The sequence below is a fragment of the Argentina silus genome (genome assembly GCF_951799395.1).
Source record: "Argentina silus genome assembly, chromosome: 6".
NCBI classification, from domain to species: Eukaryota; Metazoa; Chordata; class Actinopteri; order Argentiniformes; family Argentinidae; genus Argentina; species Argentina silus.
Genome location: NC_139660.1, coordinates 1,989,700 through 2,005,843, shown reverse-complemented (window position 1 = coordinate 2,005,843; position 16,144 = coordinate 1,989,700). Strand labels below are relative to the sequence as shown.

The 16,144-nt window shown below is 44.9% G+C and overlaps 1 protein-coding gene across 2 annotated transcripts; it reads right to left on the bottom strand.

Moving 5' to 3' along the window:
* Positions 1-632: 632 nt before the first annotated feature.
* il23r (interleukin 23 receptor) lies at positions 633-13,422 on the bottom strand. Of its 2 annotated transcripts, XM_083671756.1 has the most exons (17): positions 13,321-13,422; positions 12,194-12,318; positions 11,567-11,708; positions 10,899-11,071; positions 10,478-10,601; positions 10,207-10,364; positions 9,230-9,366; positions 8,862-9,057; positions 8,660-8,742; positions 7,843-8,050; positions 7,008-7,232; positions 6,753-6,851; positions 6,194-6,349; positions 4,350-4,490; positions 3,874-3,961; positions 2,922-3,027; positions 633-1,591 (listed from the first exon to the last, which is right to left on the bottom strand). In XM_083671756.1, the coding sequence occupies exons 1-17, from the start codon at positions 13,413-13,415 to the stop codon at positions 956-958; spliced, it is 2,892 nt and encodes a 963-aa protein (XP_083527882.1). In that variant the 5' UTR covers positions 13,416-13,422; the 3' UTR covers positions 633-955. The 2 variants fall into 2 exon arrangements, with proteins under 2 accessions (XP_083527882.1, XP_083527883.1); XM_083671757.1 differs by lacking the exon at positions 13,321-13,422 and having other exon boundaries at positions 11,567-11,658; positions 12,194-12,274.
* Positions 13,423-16,144: the final 2,722 nt, after the last annotated feature.

The following is a 16,144-nucleotide window of genomic DNA, read 5'->3' as shown; positions in this document are numbered from 1 at the left end:
AAAACATATTCTGGTTTGTTTAACACTTTTTTGTTTACTACATAATTCCATATGTGTTCCTTCATAGTTTTGATGTTTTCAATATTAATCTACAATGTAGAAAATAATAAAAAAAAAAAAAAAAAAAAAACATTGAATGAGAAGGTGTGTCCAAACTTTTCACTGATACTGTATATTCTAGATATTTTGACTATAAGTCACTGGATAAAAGTGTAATCTAAATGACCATTTAAAGGTCTGGCATGTGGTTTTGCGTGTGACTGCCCCCGTTGGCCACACTGAACATTTGAAAATGTGCATATGCTACATTTTCTAATAGCACCAGACATGCATTATCCTTGTAAACAAACCAAATGTGAAAAAGGCCAATGTCCTACCCGACACCAGATTTTTTGAAATCGCTTTGTTTGGACTAATGCTGTACAGCACTCTTCACTGAACGTTCTTCATCATGTGATCTCATTCCTTGATGGCTACCGATTTATCACGGCCATTTACCACTATTTTAAACCCTAAATCTACAGACTGAACCTTTAATCATTGTAATGTATCTTAGTGCTGCAAACAGGACCATTATTTCTCGAGTGTTCGGGAAATAAAAACATTGACAAATGATATCCACACGTATGTACTGTAGATTTTCATTAACAGGCGGAAACAACCATCAATGATTGATCAATGGGATCACAGGGAAAAAGACAGTGACTCTCGAGTGAAACGTGATCTTCATATCCAGTGTACCGTAGCAGCTTGTGGTCCCTATAAGGTCCACTGATTGTCTCATTGAACATTTAATTGTCATCCAGATTATCCCAATTAGTCAAGGATTAAGATAATGCTTTTAAATTGATGACGCTGGCCCGCATCAGAGTCTTATTGGTCCAAACGTATCGCAGAGGTGTCCTAGGTATGTGTCCAGTTTGTGCCCCCCCCCCCTTCTATTTCTCACCCTCTGTCATTGGGTGGTGTTAAATGGCAGCTGCCTGAAGTAACCACTAGTCAATGTGGCCTCGGCCACAAATGTTTCCAGACAGCTGACAGCCTCATCTGAAGTCCCCGTCTGACCCTGCTGTAAGTCCAGAGAGCCAGCGCCCGCCTCCACCACCACCTCCAACCCCTTCTCCCTCAGCCAGGCGTCCACAGAGAAGGGGCTTGTGATCTGGGTAGAGCAGGGGGAGGTAAGGTCCCCTATGGAGCTCACAGTAAGACCAGGGGAGATGGCAGAGAAATCCACTGCCACGTCACAGAGCAAGCCCCGCAACAGTCCTCTGGACACGTCATGGTGTCTGTCCGTCTCCTCACAGACAGGTATATCCCTCCACTCTCTTTCTTCTTCCTCCTCCTCCTCATCCTCCTCCACCTGTGGAGCAGTGGTGCTAATCTGGGGTTTGTAACTTACATCGGCCAAAGGACTAGAGGGTCCGATCTGTGTCCTTTCCCCCTCTCTTGTCCTCCCCTCCCCTCCCCTCTCTCCTGGCATCCCCCGTAGCTCCCCGAAGTGGATGATGGGGTAGTGGTCCCCCCTCTCCTCCTGGGAGATCTCCTCGATGGGGGAAAGTGGGGGGTCGTCGTCTGAATCATCTAGCTCTTGCTGTGGGCCAAAACAAAAACAACACCGAGTTCATGTGGTCAGAGTTGAAGTCAATGTCAGAATGCTAATGCTGATTTTAAACTAGAGAACTCATGTTGATTATATACAGTATGAGTGGTGTAATGGCAAAAAATATATTTGTACTATTTTGCTTAAGTCATATATGAAATGTATTGACCTTTCTGTGACCCAATGTACTTTGTTATTTTTAATTATGTGACTGAGGAAGAACCAAAACCGACTGCTCCTTCTCTTGTATCAAAGATGTTATGTGACCTTGGAACACTCCTAACTGCAGGCTGAGGTTTGAGATAGTGGCTCACAACGCCCAAGCTTCTTTCCCAGCTTCTTGATCAGCAAACAGGTGCAAGATATGTTTACCCCTAGACCTATGACGTATGAGCATTGAAGTTAAGGATGGTCCTCTCCTCAGCCACAGCATCAGTATCTGAATCCACATTGTTAAGTTTGGACACAAACTTGCCAAGAGTGTGCAAAGCTGTCATCAAAGCAAAAGGTGGCTACTTTGAAGAATCTAAAATATAAAACATATTCTGGTTTGTTTAACACTTTTTTGTTTACTACATAATTCCATATGTGTTCCCTCATAGTTTTGATGTCTTCAATATGAATCTACAATGTAGAAAATAATTCAAAGAAAAGCCATTGAATGAGAAGGTGTGTCCAAACTTTTGACTGGTACTGTACAGTATGAGTGGGTATCATGTTGATTATATACAGTATGAGTGGGTATCATGTTGATTATATACAGTATGAGTGGGTATCATGTTGATTATATACAGTATGAATGGGGAATCATGTTGGGTATGGGGGGGAGGCTATTTATATGTGGAGTCTGAGGTATTCCTAGAAAGCTGTGCATGCATGCTGACATCAATTGCAACGTCTACATGTTGTCAGAGTGAAAGAGTCAGGACCTCATTAGAAGGCTAGAAAGCTACTGCTGGTTTAGATGAGAGGCGAGTTATTTTCATAGCTTACATAAGGTAAGTGTTTCAATATGATATGGTGAAATCAAAAGAAAAGTGCAGCAGAACAACAACACGTCCCCCACAGTCAGACACGGTTTTTGTTACGGTTAGATTTGAAATTGTAACCGTTTCGCAGACACTCCTACCCAGAGCGACTTATTACACGTTATAAGTACAATCGTCAAAAGTAAGTGAATCAACATAGTCATCGCACAGTAAGACTTTCTATAAGAATAGGTGCCGCAAGCAAACACAGTGCTAGAGAAAAGGTAGACGACAATTCGTAGTGTTCATTAGCTCTGAGAGACGAAGGGAGATTAATAATATGTCATATGTACCATTTCTAGATTATCGCTCAGTAGTCTGATGGCGTTGCTGTTGTCAGGTTTCGGTAGGTTTTCAAACAGCCAGGTCGGGCCCAAAGATATACACGTCTGTTTAATCCTGTCAGGGAAGAATAACACAGTGGTTTTAAGAACATATGGGGAATAGTTAATTATTATTATTAATTTATTTATTTGACATTTTTGACATTTAGCAGAAGCTTTTATCCAAAGCGACTTAGAACAAGTACATTTGTCTAAAGTAAGTGAATGATCTCTTCATCAGCCATCATAAGACCAGGTGCCACTGGCAGTCACAATGCATTGTTACATGAGGAGATGTATTGAACTATTTCCTGTTTATGAAATCATGGAAACTTAGAGCCACAGTAAGTTGTGTTGTTTTACAGTTTGTTAACTGTTCTTCATGTTCTGGGTTGTGTTGTTGACAGTTTGTTAACTGTTCTTCATGTTCTGGGTTGTGTTGTTTTACAGTTTGTTAACTGTTGTTCATGTTCTGGGTTGTGTTGTTTTACAGTTTGTTAACTGTTCTTCATGTTCTGGCTTGTGTTGTTTTACAGTTTGTTAACTGTTCTTCATGTTCTGGGTTGTGTTGTTGACAGTTTGTTAACTGTTCTTCTTGTTCTGGCTTGTGTTGTTTACAGCTTGTGTTTGCATGCCACAGCACCAGAGGTGTTAACCACAGTAACCAATCAGATTCAAATGTAACTGTGAACAGTGACACAACTCTTAAACAGGGTGCAGTAAAAAAACAAAAACAAATAAACAGTAACAACTTTTTGCCATTGAAAGGAGCACCACTATGCGCCTGTGTAGTTACCAGAATCAGAAAGCATAGACTGCTACTACTAATTTCTGAGAGCCAAATCCAAACCTGCAAATTGAAAATGGCAGATATAAAGTGTCCAAGCAGGAGTGTAAAATGACGTCTTTCTTGTCTTGTTACCTTTTTCTCACACAACTCCAACACATCAGGTTCGCCAAGATTGCCATGACGATGGTTGCCGTGAGAGAGAGCCCAGCCACCAACCCGACTAAAGGATGATAATTAACAACAAATGATAACACACTTAGGCATGAGGACTGAGGGAGTGAGGTGTGAGTCAGTTTGGAATGGGGCCCAGACACCTGGGGAGGGAGTGAGGTGTGAGTCAGTTTGTAATGGGGCCCAGACACCTGGGGAGGGAGCGAAGTGTGAGTCAGTTTGGAATGGGGCCCAGACACCTGGGGAGGGAGTGAGGTGTGAGTCAGTTTGGAATGGGGCCCAGACACCTGGGGAGGGAGCGAGGTGTGAGTCAGTTTGGAATGGGGCCCAGACACCTGGGGAGGGAGTGAGGTGTGAGTCAGTTTGGAATGGGGCCCAGACACCTGGGGAGGGAGTGAGGTGTGAGTCAGTTTGGAATGGGGCTGTAGTTGACTGACCTGATTGGCCTGGGTGCTGCAAGGGGACACACTCCCCCTGGGGTCCCTCCCCTGCTGAGGTGGAGGCAGAGAGGCACAGGGTCACTGCCACCTCAGGGTAATCCAGCCACTGCTGCCTGGGCCCAGAGACAGACACAGCCACTGAGGGGGGGGGGGGGGGGGACACAGGACAACACAGATTTGCCATAAAATAAAATCCAATCAATCAAAATTAATGTTCTTTTCAGCTCTCTTTACAAATTAATTTGCACCCCAGTCATACAATTTTGATGTAACCTTTATTCATCCATGTTAGTTGAACATTGAGAGAGATGAACCTGTGAGTCGACTCTCAGACACACATCAAAATCAAGTGTCAAGTGAAGTCATAGCTGACTGTTGCTTTAACCATGAATAACATTGATAAGAGAACAACAACCAGCTATCAATTTGTTTTTGTTTGTCTGCTTGGCACACAAGAAGATTGGTTAGCAACACGGCCCTCTCAGAGGTGCATGTCTGCATGTATTCTCATGGCTCCAGCTACAGTTAGTGTCTTCCTGTGTGGTCAGAGCCAGTTTAAGAATAGTTTGTGATTCGCTGAACCCCTCCACCCTGAAACGGCTCAGTGTCATAGTCAGCACTATTGAGTTTCATTTCTATTCCATGTCTGTGCTTACCTGTAACCTAGTGTTGGTCTAGCAAGGCAGTTTAGTCTCAGGTTAGCATGGTATTAGACAGCTCTACAGAAACAGGTAAAATCACACATTTTACAACAAGTCTGACTAAATGTTAGACTTGTTTGTGTGCGAAAAGGAGCATAATCTCAATACCCCTAACATCCACCAGAGAACGTTGTTTGATCTCCTTTACAAGCTCAAGAACTGTGTGCACAGTATAGTCAGTGCTTTAGCCCCAAAGAGAATTAGCCCCAAAGAGACGCATTGAAGGGATGTTTCACAAACTAACTAATATTAAGACGGCGTCACTTTACTTTTTCAGAAAAATCATGCAGACAAAGGGATTCTGTCACAATTTCAGTTAGATTGGAGTGTCTGCAAGGTGTTTTTGACATATTTTCAGAATGAATGGGGCCCTATGAGTATCTACGGAAACAGCATATGTACCTAAAAACTGTCTGGGCTAATTAACTACAGCTAAGATCAGGGCCGAACCAGAATTTTGTTTTTAAGAAGTGGAACTTCTCCATTTAAGTTTCAATTCTCCCCAATAGAGGACAATGTCAAACTGGCTATGCAGAGCTGTATGTCGTGTATGTATGGCTCTGGGCAATAGGATGAAATAGCCAAATGTTGTCTCTCTTGTACTGTATGTCAAGATGAATTAGAGACAGTCCTTATGTGTGTGTTGTGTTGTTTGTTCTCCAGAGTGGCCCAGACCTAACCCTAACCCTAACCCTGACCCTAACCCTAACCATACATCTAACACTAATCTTCTTCTAGTGTGATTCAGAGAGGGAGTGGGTTACTGGAACTGAGGAGAGCTCTCTTTCAGTGAAAGGTGGAAAGCCCTGTTGATGCTCTGAGGGTTTGTGGGAAACGAGGTGAAAATCTAAGAGATGATAGGTACATTCTTTCCATTATGTCAGACTGTTCACAAACCATCTCGGGCAGACTTCAAACACACTTTTACACACCCCCACGCACACACATACAGTATACAGTAGGCCACAAGGACCGACACAGATCCACACACACATGCTTGCACCTGCACTCAAACACACACTGAAACACACACCAATACTCCACCAATCTCTCTCTCTCTCTCTCTCTCTCTCTCTCTCTCTCTCTCTCTCTCTCACACACACACACACACACACACACAGACCATTCATGTGTTCTCACCTTTGTCTAGGTGTAGGCCTGAGTCCAGCCTCTTGAGGTAGATAGTGTAGTGAGTGATGAAGCCTCTCTGTTGGTCCAGAGCCACCTCCTTCCACTGGACCAGAACCCGCCTGGCCTCCAGAGCCAGCGCTGACACCTTCGGCCCAGAGAGGGGTACTGAAACATAGCCAGGGAGCAGGTAGGAAGCACGGATAAGGGTTCAAGTATGGAGTATTGATAAAGTCAGGTATGTAGTCTAGGAGTATGGATAAAGAGTCAGGTATGTAGTCTAGGAGTATGGATAAAGTCAGGTATGTAGTCTAGGAGTATGGATAAAGAGTCAGGTATGTAGTCTAGGAGTATGGATAAAGAGTCAGGTATGTAGTCTAGGAGTATGGATAAAGAGGTATGTAGTCTATAGGGAGTATTGACAGGTAACCAGGTAAGGAGTACAGAGTACATAGTACAGAGTGAGTCAACATGCCTATGATAAGCATTGTGACCACAGCGGTTCTCTATTTCTATAAATGGTAAGCAACTGTATCTGTATCAGAACTTTGGCTGAGTGATGTGAACATACTCTGTTCTCTGGAGTACATCACCCCAGAGGAGGGCTCACACACACCCCTGGTGGTCTCAGCGTACAGGGACACATTGTACCTCACCCCCGATTTCAGACCTGGAAAAAAAAAGCATTTTAGGATTGATAAACCATAAAGAGGCCCCTGCAGCCTCCCATGTCAATGTCCCTCTGCTGCCTCCAGTGGTTGATAGTGGAAGTTTCTCATGAATTCAGAGAAATAGCCTGAGTGTGTCCTGTATATCGGGGCCGTACCCCTTATGAGTGTGGTGTTTTGGTTTTTGGTCACTCTTTTCCAGTGCTGGTCGAGAGGCCCGCTCCTCCACTCTACCACGTAGCCCACCAGGGCTGCTTCAGACCCGGCCTGGTCCGTCACACTGAAGCCAGCCCCGGACCAGGACCAGGACCAGGACCAGGACATGGACAGAGCACTGCCTCCTTCTGCAGGAACCAGCTTTCTCAGCACAGGTCCAGACACACCTATACAACCACAGGACAAAAATCAAATACAGAACAAACTCAACTTCATCTGCAATACAAAACAACACAACTTTATTGATCTCCTTAGGGCCAATTTAGAAAGAATGATCGGGAGCACAAGAGAATAACTGCATGACTTTTTTATTTGTTTAAGTTAATTTCTGCGTGTGTGAGGTTTATCTGAAAGAGGCTTATTGGATTGCCAACACACCAGGCCCAAGTGCATTAGACCAAGAGAGGACATCAGTGTGATTTGAGGGTGACATTGGGGTTTTACAAGTCTCTCTGTGGCTCAGTTGGTAGAGCATGGCGCTAACAATGTTTAGGTTGTGGGTTCAATTCCCGCTGGGACCCTATATACTGAAAAATGTATGCACTCACTGCAATGTAAGTTGCTTTGGATAAAAGCATCAGCTAAATGGCATATATTATGGTCCTCAGTTGGTAGAGCATGGTGCTAACAACACTTAGGTTGTGGGTTTGATTCCCGCTGGGACCATATATACTGAAAAATGCATGCACTCACCGCAATGTAAGTTACTTTTGATAAAAATGGTATATATTTATCTCACCTGTGTGTGTGAGGTTTACGGAATATGTGTGATCTCACCTGTGTGTGTGAGGTGTATTGCGGCAGGAGGAGATTTCCCGTAGGCAGTGACAGCGCTGAGGGTCAGCCTCTGGACCCCAGGTGACATGGAACGGACGGAACACCGGGTGACATCAGCAAGACAGGTGACATTGTGTTTCTGGCCTTCATCCAGGTAGACAAGCTCGTACCTCACCACCTCCCCACTGTAGTCACCTGGAGACAGGGGCTGAGGAGAGAGAGAGAGAGAGAGAGAGAGAGGGGACGGGGGGAAACAGAGAGAGAGAGAGAGAGAGAGAGAGAGGGGACGGGGGGACACAGAGAGAGAGAGAGGGACAGGAAGAGCGAGAGAGAGAGGGACAGGAAGAGCGAGATAGAGAGAGAGTGTGAGAGAGAGAGGGAGAGAGAGAGGGGACGGGGGGAAACAGAGAGAGAGAGAGAGAGAGAGAGAGAGGGACAGGAAGAGCGAGAGAGAGAGGGACAGGAAGAGAGAGAGAGAGGGACAGGAAGAGAGAGAGACAGAGAGAGAGGGAGAGAGAGACAGAGGGAGTAAACAGGCAGCACCTCTATGCAATATCAGTAAGAAAAAGGTGTAGGAGCATCATCTCAATACCCCTACAATCCACCAGAGGGCGCTGTTTGATCTCCTTTAGAAGCTCAAGAATCTTACAAACGTTTGTAAAAGTCTTTTGATAGAAAAAGAAACGACAGCTGTCAAGGTAAGAGTGTGGCAAGAGGCCTTTCATGTGGTGAACTGAACAATGGACCTTTGAGGTCACAACCGTCTTGTGAATCCTGAATGTACGAGTAACAAGTCCTTCAGAGGGGCAGTTTATACCTTCCACAGTACAGTCACGTCCCGGAGCCCGTTCTTCCCAGTGCCTCTCAACACCCTCCAGACATCCAGCTCTCGAGTAGGGGCTGGAAAACATAGGAGAGGACACTTGATTATGTTTTTTTTTTTTACACTGCAATGGTTTCAATATTCATATGATTTCAATATTCATATTGATTCAGTTAGCTGAGTAATCGTGTCTCACCTGTGCCTGGGCTGGTCCTCCATACCGATGGGCTCCACCTGCTGCAGCAGGGCCTGGGGGACGAGGTAGGCCTGGGTGTGGAGATGGGCCTGGGTGTGGAGATATAAACTCTGATCTGGAACTCATACTCAGTCAGTGGTTCAAAGCCCTCTAGCATTATCCGGCACCTGCTGAGGTCAGTCCCCTCTCGCTCCACCTGCACAAAGACAACAGGAAACAATGTTCACCTTTTACCAGCTCTTGAATCAGCATGAGTCAGACTGTACATGTGTTAGAGGGCAGGTGAAGTGACACAGCTTCTTTCCTTATGCAGAACTGTACATTCCTGATAGCATCCGGACCCCTTGTTGTTACAAGGGGTCACTTACCCAGAAGCCATTGCACGTTCTGATCCTGACGTTGGACCTCAGAGCTCCTGAGGGTTCTGAGCTGTTCCACTGCAGCAGGGCCGACCGAGAGTCGCTCCCAAACTCTAGCCTCACAATCTGAGGGGTGTCCGGTATCACTGCGAAACCAACGGAACCCGTTCTGTCACGCTCAACCAATCTCTCTCAAGTCCAGTCATGTCCTGTTTATTTGTCGTTACATTCAATATTCAAGTACACAATGGCTGAGGCGGAGCAGCTCAATAGAATGGAATAATAGATCAAACATAATAGGATAATAGATCAAATATAAACATCAACAGCAATAACATTAAATTCAGTAAAAAATAAAATATACAGAATTTAGCATCAATAAATGATACAGGACAGTCGTATGTAGGATTCGGCCAATAGATCTGCAGCATTACGTGATATACAGTACAGTGCTGTACAAAGTGATATACAAAGCAATAACCATTGCTTCAAGTGATGGGGTTCAGACTGAAGACCCTGTAAGGATATGTTACATCCTCGGGGGCTTCCGTAGTTCATGTGAGGTGGAGAATACACTAGCTTGTGTGTGTGTGTGTGTGTGTGTGTGTGTGTGTGTGTGTGTGTGTGTGTGTGTGTGTGTGTGTGTGTGTGTGTGTGTGTTCGTTATGTGATGGGCTAGGACTGTGAGGGGACCTGGTGTGGACAGTACTGTTATTACTCAGCCCATAGAGATGATGCATACAGAGAGGCAGATTCTCTGATAACCAGGTCAACTTAGTCAAACATCACAGAGAGGACGTGTTTAACATTTAAAAAGGAACAACCCACAGGATGAGTAATTGCTTCAGATGAGAAGGCCTACAGTATCAAGATATGAGAGACAAACATTAAATTGAATTGCCAGTGCGTGTGGGCGTGTTTGTGTGTGTGTGTGTGTGTGTGTGTGTGTGTGTGTGTGTGTGTGTGTGTGTCATTTGTGAGCTTACCTACATCCTTGACAAAGAAGTTGAAGAGATTGGACTCTTTTCCCAGCTTGTTTTGAGCAGTGATACTTAACTGGTACTGTTCCCTCTCATCCAGCCCTGACCGTGGAATACTGAACAGATCAGAACCCTGGATCTGAACTTCCTGTGTTCTGGTCTTACTGTTGATGAAAAGCAAATCAAATTCACCACAATATATAACACAACACAACACAACACAACACAACACAACACAACACAACACAACACAACACAACACAACACCACACAGTACCTCTTGAGTAAGACTGTGTAGGTGGTGTCCAGGTGTGTGTCCCGTCCTCTGGCCCAGGTGCAGTTGATCTCCTCTGAGGCCATGTGAGCCTGGCAGGTGATGTCAGAGGGCTTATCAGGGGGGTCTAGAAGGGAAGAGGAACATCAGTTACCACACCATCATCTAAACAGGCTCAGTCTGTATCCATCAAATACATCAAATACATTATATACACAATCATATATCATAATATAATATAATAATAATATAATACATGTAATTTAGCTGACGCTTTTATCCAAAGCGACTTACATTGCAGTGAGCGCATACATTTTTCAGTATATATGATATATACAGTATATATGGTCCCAGTATATATGATATATACAGTATATATGGTACCAAACAAAACAAAACAAGACGTAAAGAGAGGACAAAGTACATCCGGAACGCAGATCCTTCCCACAGATGGTGTGGTTCCGACCCTGTCTCTCCTGCCAGCAGATCAGACTGAAGCGTGGCTTGCGGACGTCAACCAGGCTGAACCTGGCTGTGGTGCAGTTTAGCAGCTTCACCGGCGCGTTGAGGGCCAGGCCGTTCAGCAGCAGGAAGAACCTGGCCAGAGAGACGAGGGGTGTTACGTTTTCAACGCTGCTTCCGTTGTAGATTGGCGTCAAGGTATTGTTGACGCGGTGTCTTTCAGACCCCCCCTATACTAACCCTACCCCAACCCTAGAGACCTCTTCACCCCCGCTACCCCCCCTGTACAAGTTGTCTCCTGCTAATAAAATGAATACAAATAAATAAAATAGCCTACTGGCATTACGACTGCCTATGGCCCCTGGTGTGAGCATTGATTACTTTGTCTTATAATGACTGTTGGATAGATGATTCACTTACTTAAACCAATGTATTGTTGTAAGTCGCTTTGGATAAAAGCGTCTGCTGAATGCCATAAATGTAAAATGTAAACGTGTCTGTTTCTACCCTTCCTGAGGCGTCGGGCTGCGAGTGATCACAAGCGCTGTAGTTTACTCTCAAATGTTGATCACTATAACAGGCGTTGTCCATGTTAGTCAGGTGTGAAGACGGGAAGACAAACAAACCAACCTGGAGTTACACCTGGTGCGGTTGGTCTGGCAGAACACGGTCAGGTCTGTGCCCATGGAGAACAGTGGTCCTGGTTCCACTGTTATAGATCCCTTACATGTAATGTCCATGATGACAGAGGAGGCAGAGAGCAGGAAATAGTCTGTCCACAAAGACCGATATCATCCAACCAGGTTAGATCGCACACACTCTTAGAAAAAAGGTGATAGTTACGACAAAAAAAAAGGTTCTTCATGTTTCCCTGTACGCGGAACCCTTTGAAACCCCTTCTGGCTTCTTATAGAACTCCTTTGGGTTCCATGTTTATGCCTTTTCACAGACGGTTCTACATGGAACCCAAAAGGCTTCTACAAGTAACCCAAATGGGTTCTGCTACAGGGAAAAATAAAGAACCATTTGTTTGGTACTAACTCGAATCTACTTTCTAAGAGTGCATTATCATCATAATATAATATATGCCATTTAGCTGACGCTTTTATCCAAAGCAACTTACATTGCAGTGAGTGCATACATTTCAGTATATATGGTCCCAGCAGGAATCAAACCCACAACCTAAGCGTTGTTAGTGCCATGCTCTACCAACTGAGCCACAGAGGACCACATTACGAAAACACAAAGATCACCTACGTCTGATTCTGCAGTTGAAGAGAAAGATGAGCGTGTATCTCCACACGGTTGCCAGGAGAGCCATCTCAGCAGCTCTCCTCTCGCTCTCCGTGGTTAACGACGCACGCCACAGAAATCCATCTTCCCTAATAAATCAAAATGAACACATTGAACTATCAGATGCTTTTTTCTTAACGGAGTTCAATGAAGTCACAAGTAGGCCTGTACCTCATAAAGAGCAACACAATGTTGACAATCCACAGAAGATGTAAAATATTGAATCTGTTATCCAAAATCGGTATTTCATGCTCATTTTAGGACATCCGATAACATCAGATAACCTTTACAGAAGTACAACCAGCTCTCTTCATATGACTGTAGCATCATGACTACAATAGGACAGATATCTATCTTTCTCTCTCAATATGTCTGCATACAAACCTACCATGAATACACGTGACCTTTCAGTTAAAGTGACCTGAAATAGCAGCCAAAGTTTGAGTTCCGCTTTATTCTGCAGTCAGCTTTTGACCCGATCCTCTCTTAGTCGTCCCATAGCGGAAGCTACGTTATAATCGCTTCATTCCCATTTTCCTCTATGAGGTTGATTCAAACAGGCACCAGTCATGTGCGGACCACTGTAGATAGTTACCACTTTTAAAGGACCACTGTAGGACCACTGTAGATAGTTACCACTTTTTAAGGACCACTGTAGGACCACTGTAGATAGTTACCACTTTTTAAGCATGCACCAGAAATTATCAATTCTTACCACATGATTTCAAATGTATTTATTTGTCATTGTCGACCAATTAAATACCAGGTGAGACACTCGTATCAACATTTGTACATAAATCACAAAAAAATGTATTCATCTTACCTTAGGAATGGGTAATGCACATAAAAAAAAACACAATTGCTCTGGCCCCCTTCATTTCTCCGACTGTTTCTCTCTCTGACTTCTCTCTCTGACTTCTCTCTCTGACTTCTCTCTCTGACTTCTCTCCCTGACTTCTCTCTCTGACTTCTCTCCCTGACTTCTCTCTCTGACTTCTCTCTCTGACTTCTCTCTCTGACTTCTCTCTCTTTCTCTCTCTACTCACATTACCTTGTCTTGGTAAAGATATTCACGGATTCTTATTACTCACCAACATTTCACAGCTTCACTATCCGCTTTGAAGAAGATAACAGGTTTGTGGTTGAATATCAAAGAATGAGTGAATAAGATAAAGATTCTCTTCATAATATAGTCACCATTCAACCTTGCTGATAACACACTAGCAAGCTCTAGCTTTGCTTCGCTCTTTGGCTTCTTTAAGGGGGCCAATGACCTAGATCGGTGGCATTTCACCACATGCAGAAACTTTGAACATTAGCGTAAGCACATGGTGCTCTACATCTGAAACCACCTCATCTCTCACCACCAAGAAACAGTTACCTCAGTACAGGTGAGTGTCCTCAATAAATGTTCTCACAACATGTTTGGTTGTGAGGTAACATACTCGCCTGGGGAGAGACGTTCACTCCTCTAGCCATGACCACCACCCTTCACGGTCACCATGTAGAAACGACCAGAACCTTCTCCGGGTTCTTGGAGTCCTGACACATCTCTGAGGTTCCTCGAACTGAGCATGGAGATGGAGGAGATACAAACAAACAGAGGAGTTCCCAGAACTCTCTTTCTCATCACACATTTGTTCACACACAGCAGTTTAGTTTGTCTCTGTTCGACAAATGAAAACACAACAAACAGTAGACAGACTGTTGCCACCTGTACCATCTTATGAGGCAAAAATTAAAACACAGAGCAAATGTACCACCTGTTTTCTTTGATCTGAAGTTTGTCCTGTACAACTGTATTGTCAATCTCCTAACTGAGTAGCATCTCACCAATAAACATTAATTACAATACCTTGTAAATCATGGAGGGACATCAACACACAGCACCTTCCCATCCTAAGAGACGGATTAGACAAATGAGAGCGCTGCCATGTGTCTCTATGAGCTACTTCAAACAACCCACAACCGTGTGTGTGAGAGAGAGAGAGGGGGGGGGGGGGGGAGAGGAATATAGAGAGAACGTAGTGTGTGTGCGGGTGTGTGAGAACAAAGAGCTATGGTTAGAGTTAGGGTTAGGGTTGGGTGCCCTAGTTTGGTGATTTCCTTGCTTCCAGTCAGTTTCCATCTCTAACTTCAAGGGGGGGGGGGGGAAATCCCACCATCACTAAATGCTGTACAGAAATGAAAAAAAAATTCCGAATCATTTGTCAAATGTTGCCTTTTTCATGAATGTAATACTGTATATTTGTAAAGGTAGGGGGAAAGCACTGCTTTTACACACACACACACACACACACACACACACACACACACACACACACACACATACACACACATACACACACACACACACACACACACACACACACACACATACATACATACACACACACACACACACACACACACACACACACACAAACATACACACACACATACACACACACACACACACACACACACACACACATACACACACACACACACACACACACACAAACATACACACACACACACACACACACACACATCTATGAAGGTGTGAGGAGTTGTTTAATTCTTGGATGACTGTGGTTCAACTCTGCATGCTTCACTGCTTTGAATACGAGCGTCCGTCCTCCTACTGATTCTAACTGTGTAGTGCTGTAGGTAGACTGAGGTAGACTGAGGTAGACTGAGGTAGGCTGAGGTAGACTGAGGTAGACTGAGGTAGACTGAGGTAGGCTGTAGGTAGACTGAGGTAGGCTGTAGGTAGGCTGAGGTAGGCTGTAGGTAGGCTGTAGGTAGGCTGTAGGTAGACTGAGGTAGGCTGTAGGTAGGCTGTAGGTAGACTGAGGTAGACTGAGGTAGGCTGTAGGTAGACTGAGGTAGGCTGTAGGTAGGCTGAGGTAGGCTGTAGGTAGGCTGTAGGTAGACTGAGGTAGGCTGTAGGTAGGCTGTAGGTAGACTGAGGTAGACTGAGGTAGGCTGTAGGTAGACTGAGGTAGACTGAGGTAGGCTGTAGGTAGACTAAGGTAGGCTGTAGGTAGACTGAGGTAGGCTGTAGGTAGACTGAGGTAGGCTGTAGGTAGGCTGTAGGTAGGCTGTAGGTAGACTGAGGTAGGCTGTAGGTAGACTGAGGTAGGCTGTAGGTAGACTAAGGTAGGCTGTAGGTAGGCTGTAGGTAGACTGAGGTAGGCTGTAGGTAGACTGAGGTAGGCTGTAGGTAGGCTGTAGGTAGACTGAGGTAGGCTGTAGGTAGGCTGTAGGTAGACTGAGGTAGGCTGTAGGTAGACTGAGGTAGGCTGTAGGTAGACTAAGGTAGGCTGTAGGTAGGCTGTAGGTAGACTGAGGTAGGCTGTAGGTAGACTGAGGTAGGCTGTAGGTAGGCTGTAGGTAGACTGAGGTAGGCTGTAGGTAGACTGAGGTAGGCTGTAGGTAGGCTGTAGGTAGACTGAGGTAGGCTGTAGGTAGGCTGAGGTAGGTTGTAGGTAGACTGAGGTAGGCTGAGGTAGGCTGTAGGTAGGCTGAGGTAGGCTGTAGGTAGACTGAGGTAGGCTATAGGTAGGCTGAGGTAGGCTGTTGGTAGGCTGTAGGTAGACTGAGGTAGGCTGTAGGTAGATTGAGGTAGGCTGTAGGTAGACTGAGGTAGGCTGTAGGTAGACTGAGGTAGGCTGTAGGTAGGCTGAGGTAGGCTGAGGTAGGCTGTAGGTAGACTGAGGTAGGCTGTAGGTAGGCTGAAGTAGGCTGTAGGTAGACTGAGGTAGGCTGTACGTAGACTAATGTAGGCTGTAGGTAGACTGAAGGCTGTCGTGAGAGAGGCTGTGAGGTTGAGTAGTGATTCACACCTGCCAAACCTCGGGGGGAACGCTAACCACAGTGTGTGAAGTGCTATACTATGAATCGCATGCAAAATGAGAACAGCCAGTGGGC

Bases quoted from the DNA above. Each gene is read 5' to 3' on its own strand.
- il23r (XM_083671756.1), bottom strand. From the start codon at position 13,415: ATGAAGAGAATCTTTATCTTATTCACTCATTCTTTGATATTCAACCAC. The intron at 9,367-10,206 runs GTAAGCTCACAA...TTGGTTTCGCAG, and splicing joins CTTCTTTGTCAAGGATGTAG to TGATACCGGACACCCCTCAG. The intron at 4,491-6,193 runs GTGAGAACACAT...CCCCCCCCTCAG, and splicing joins AGGCCTACACCTAGACAAAG to TGGCTGTGTCTGTCTCTGGG.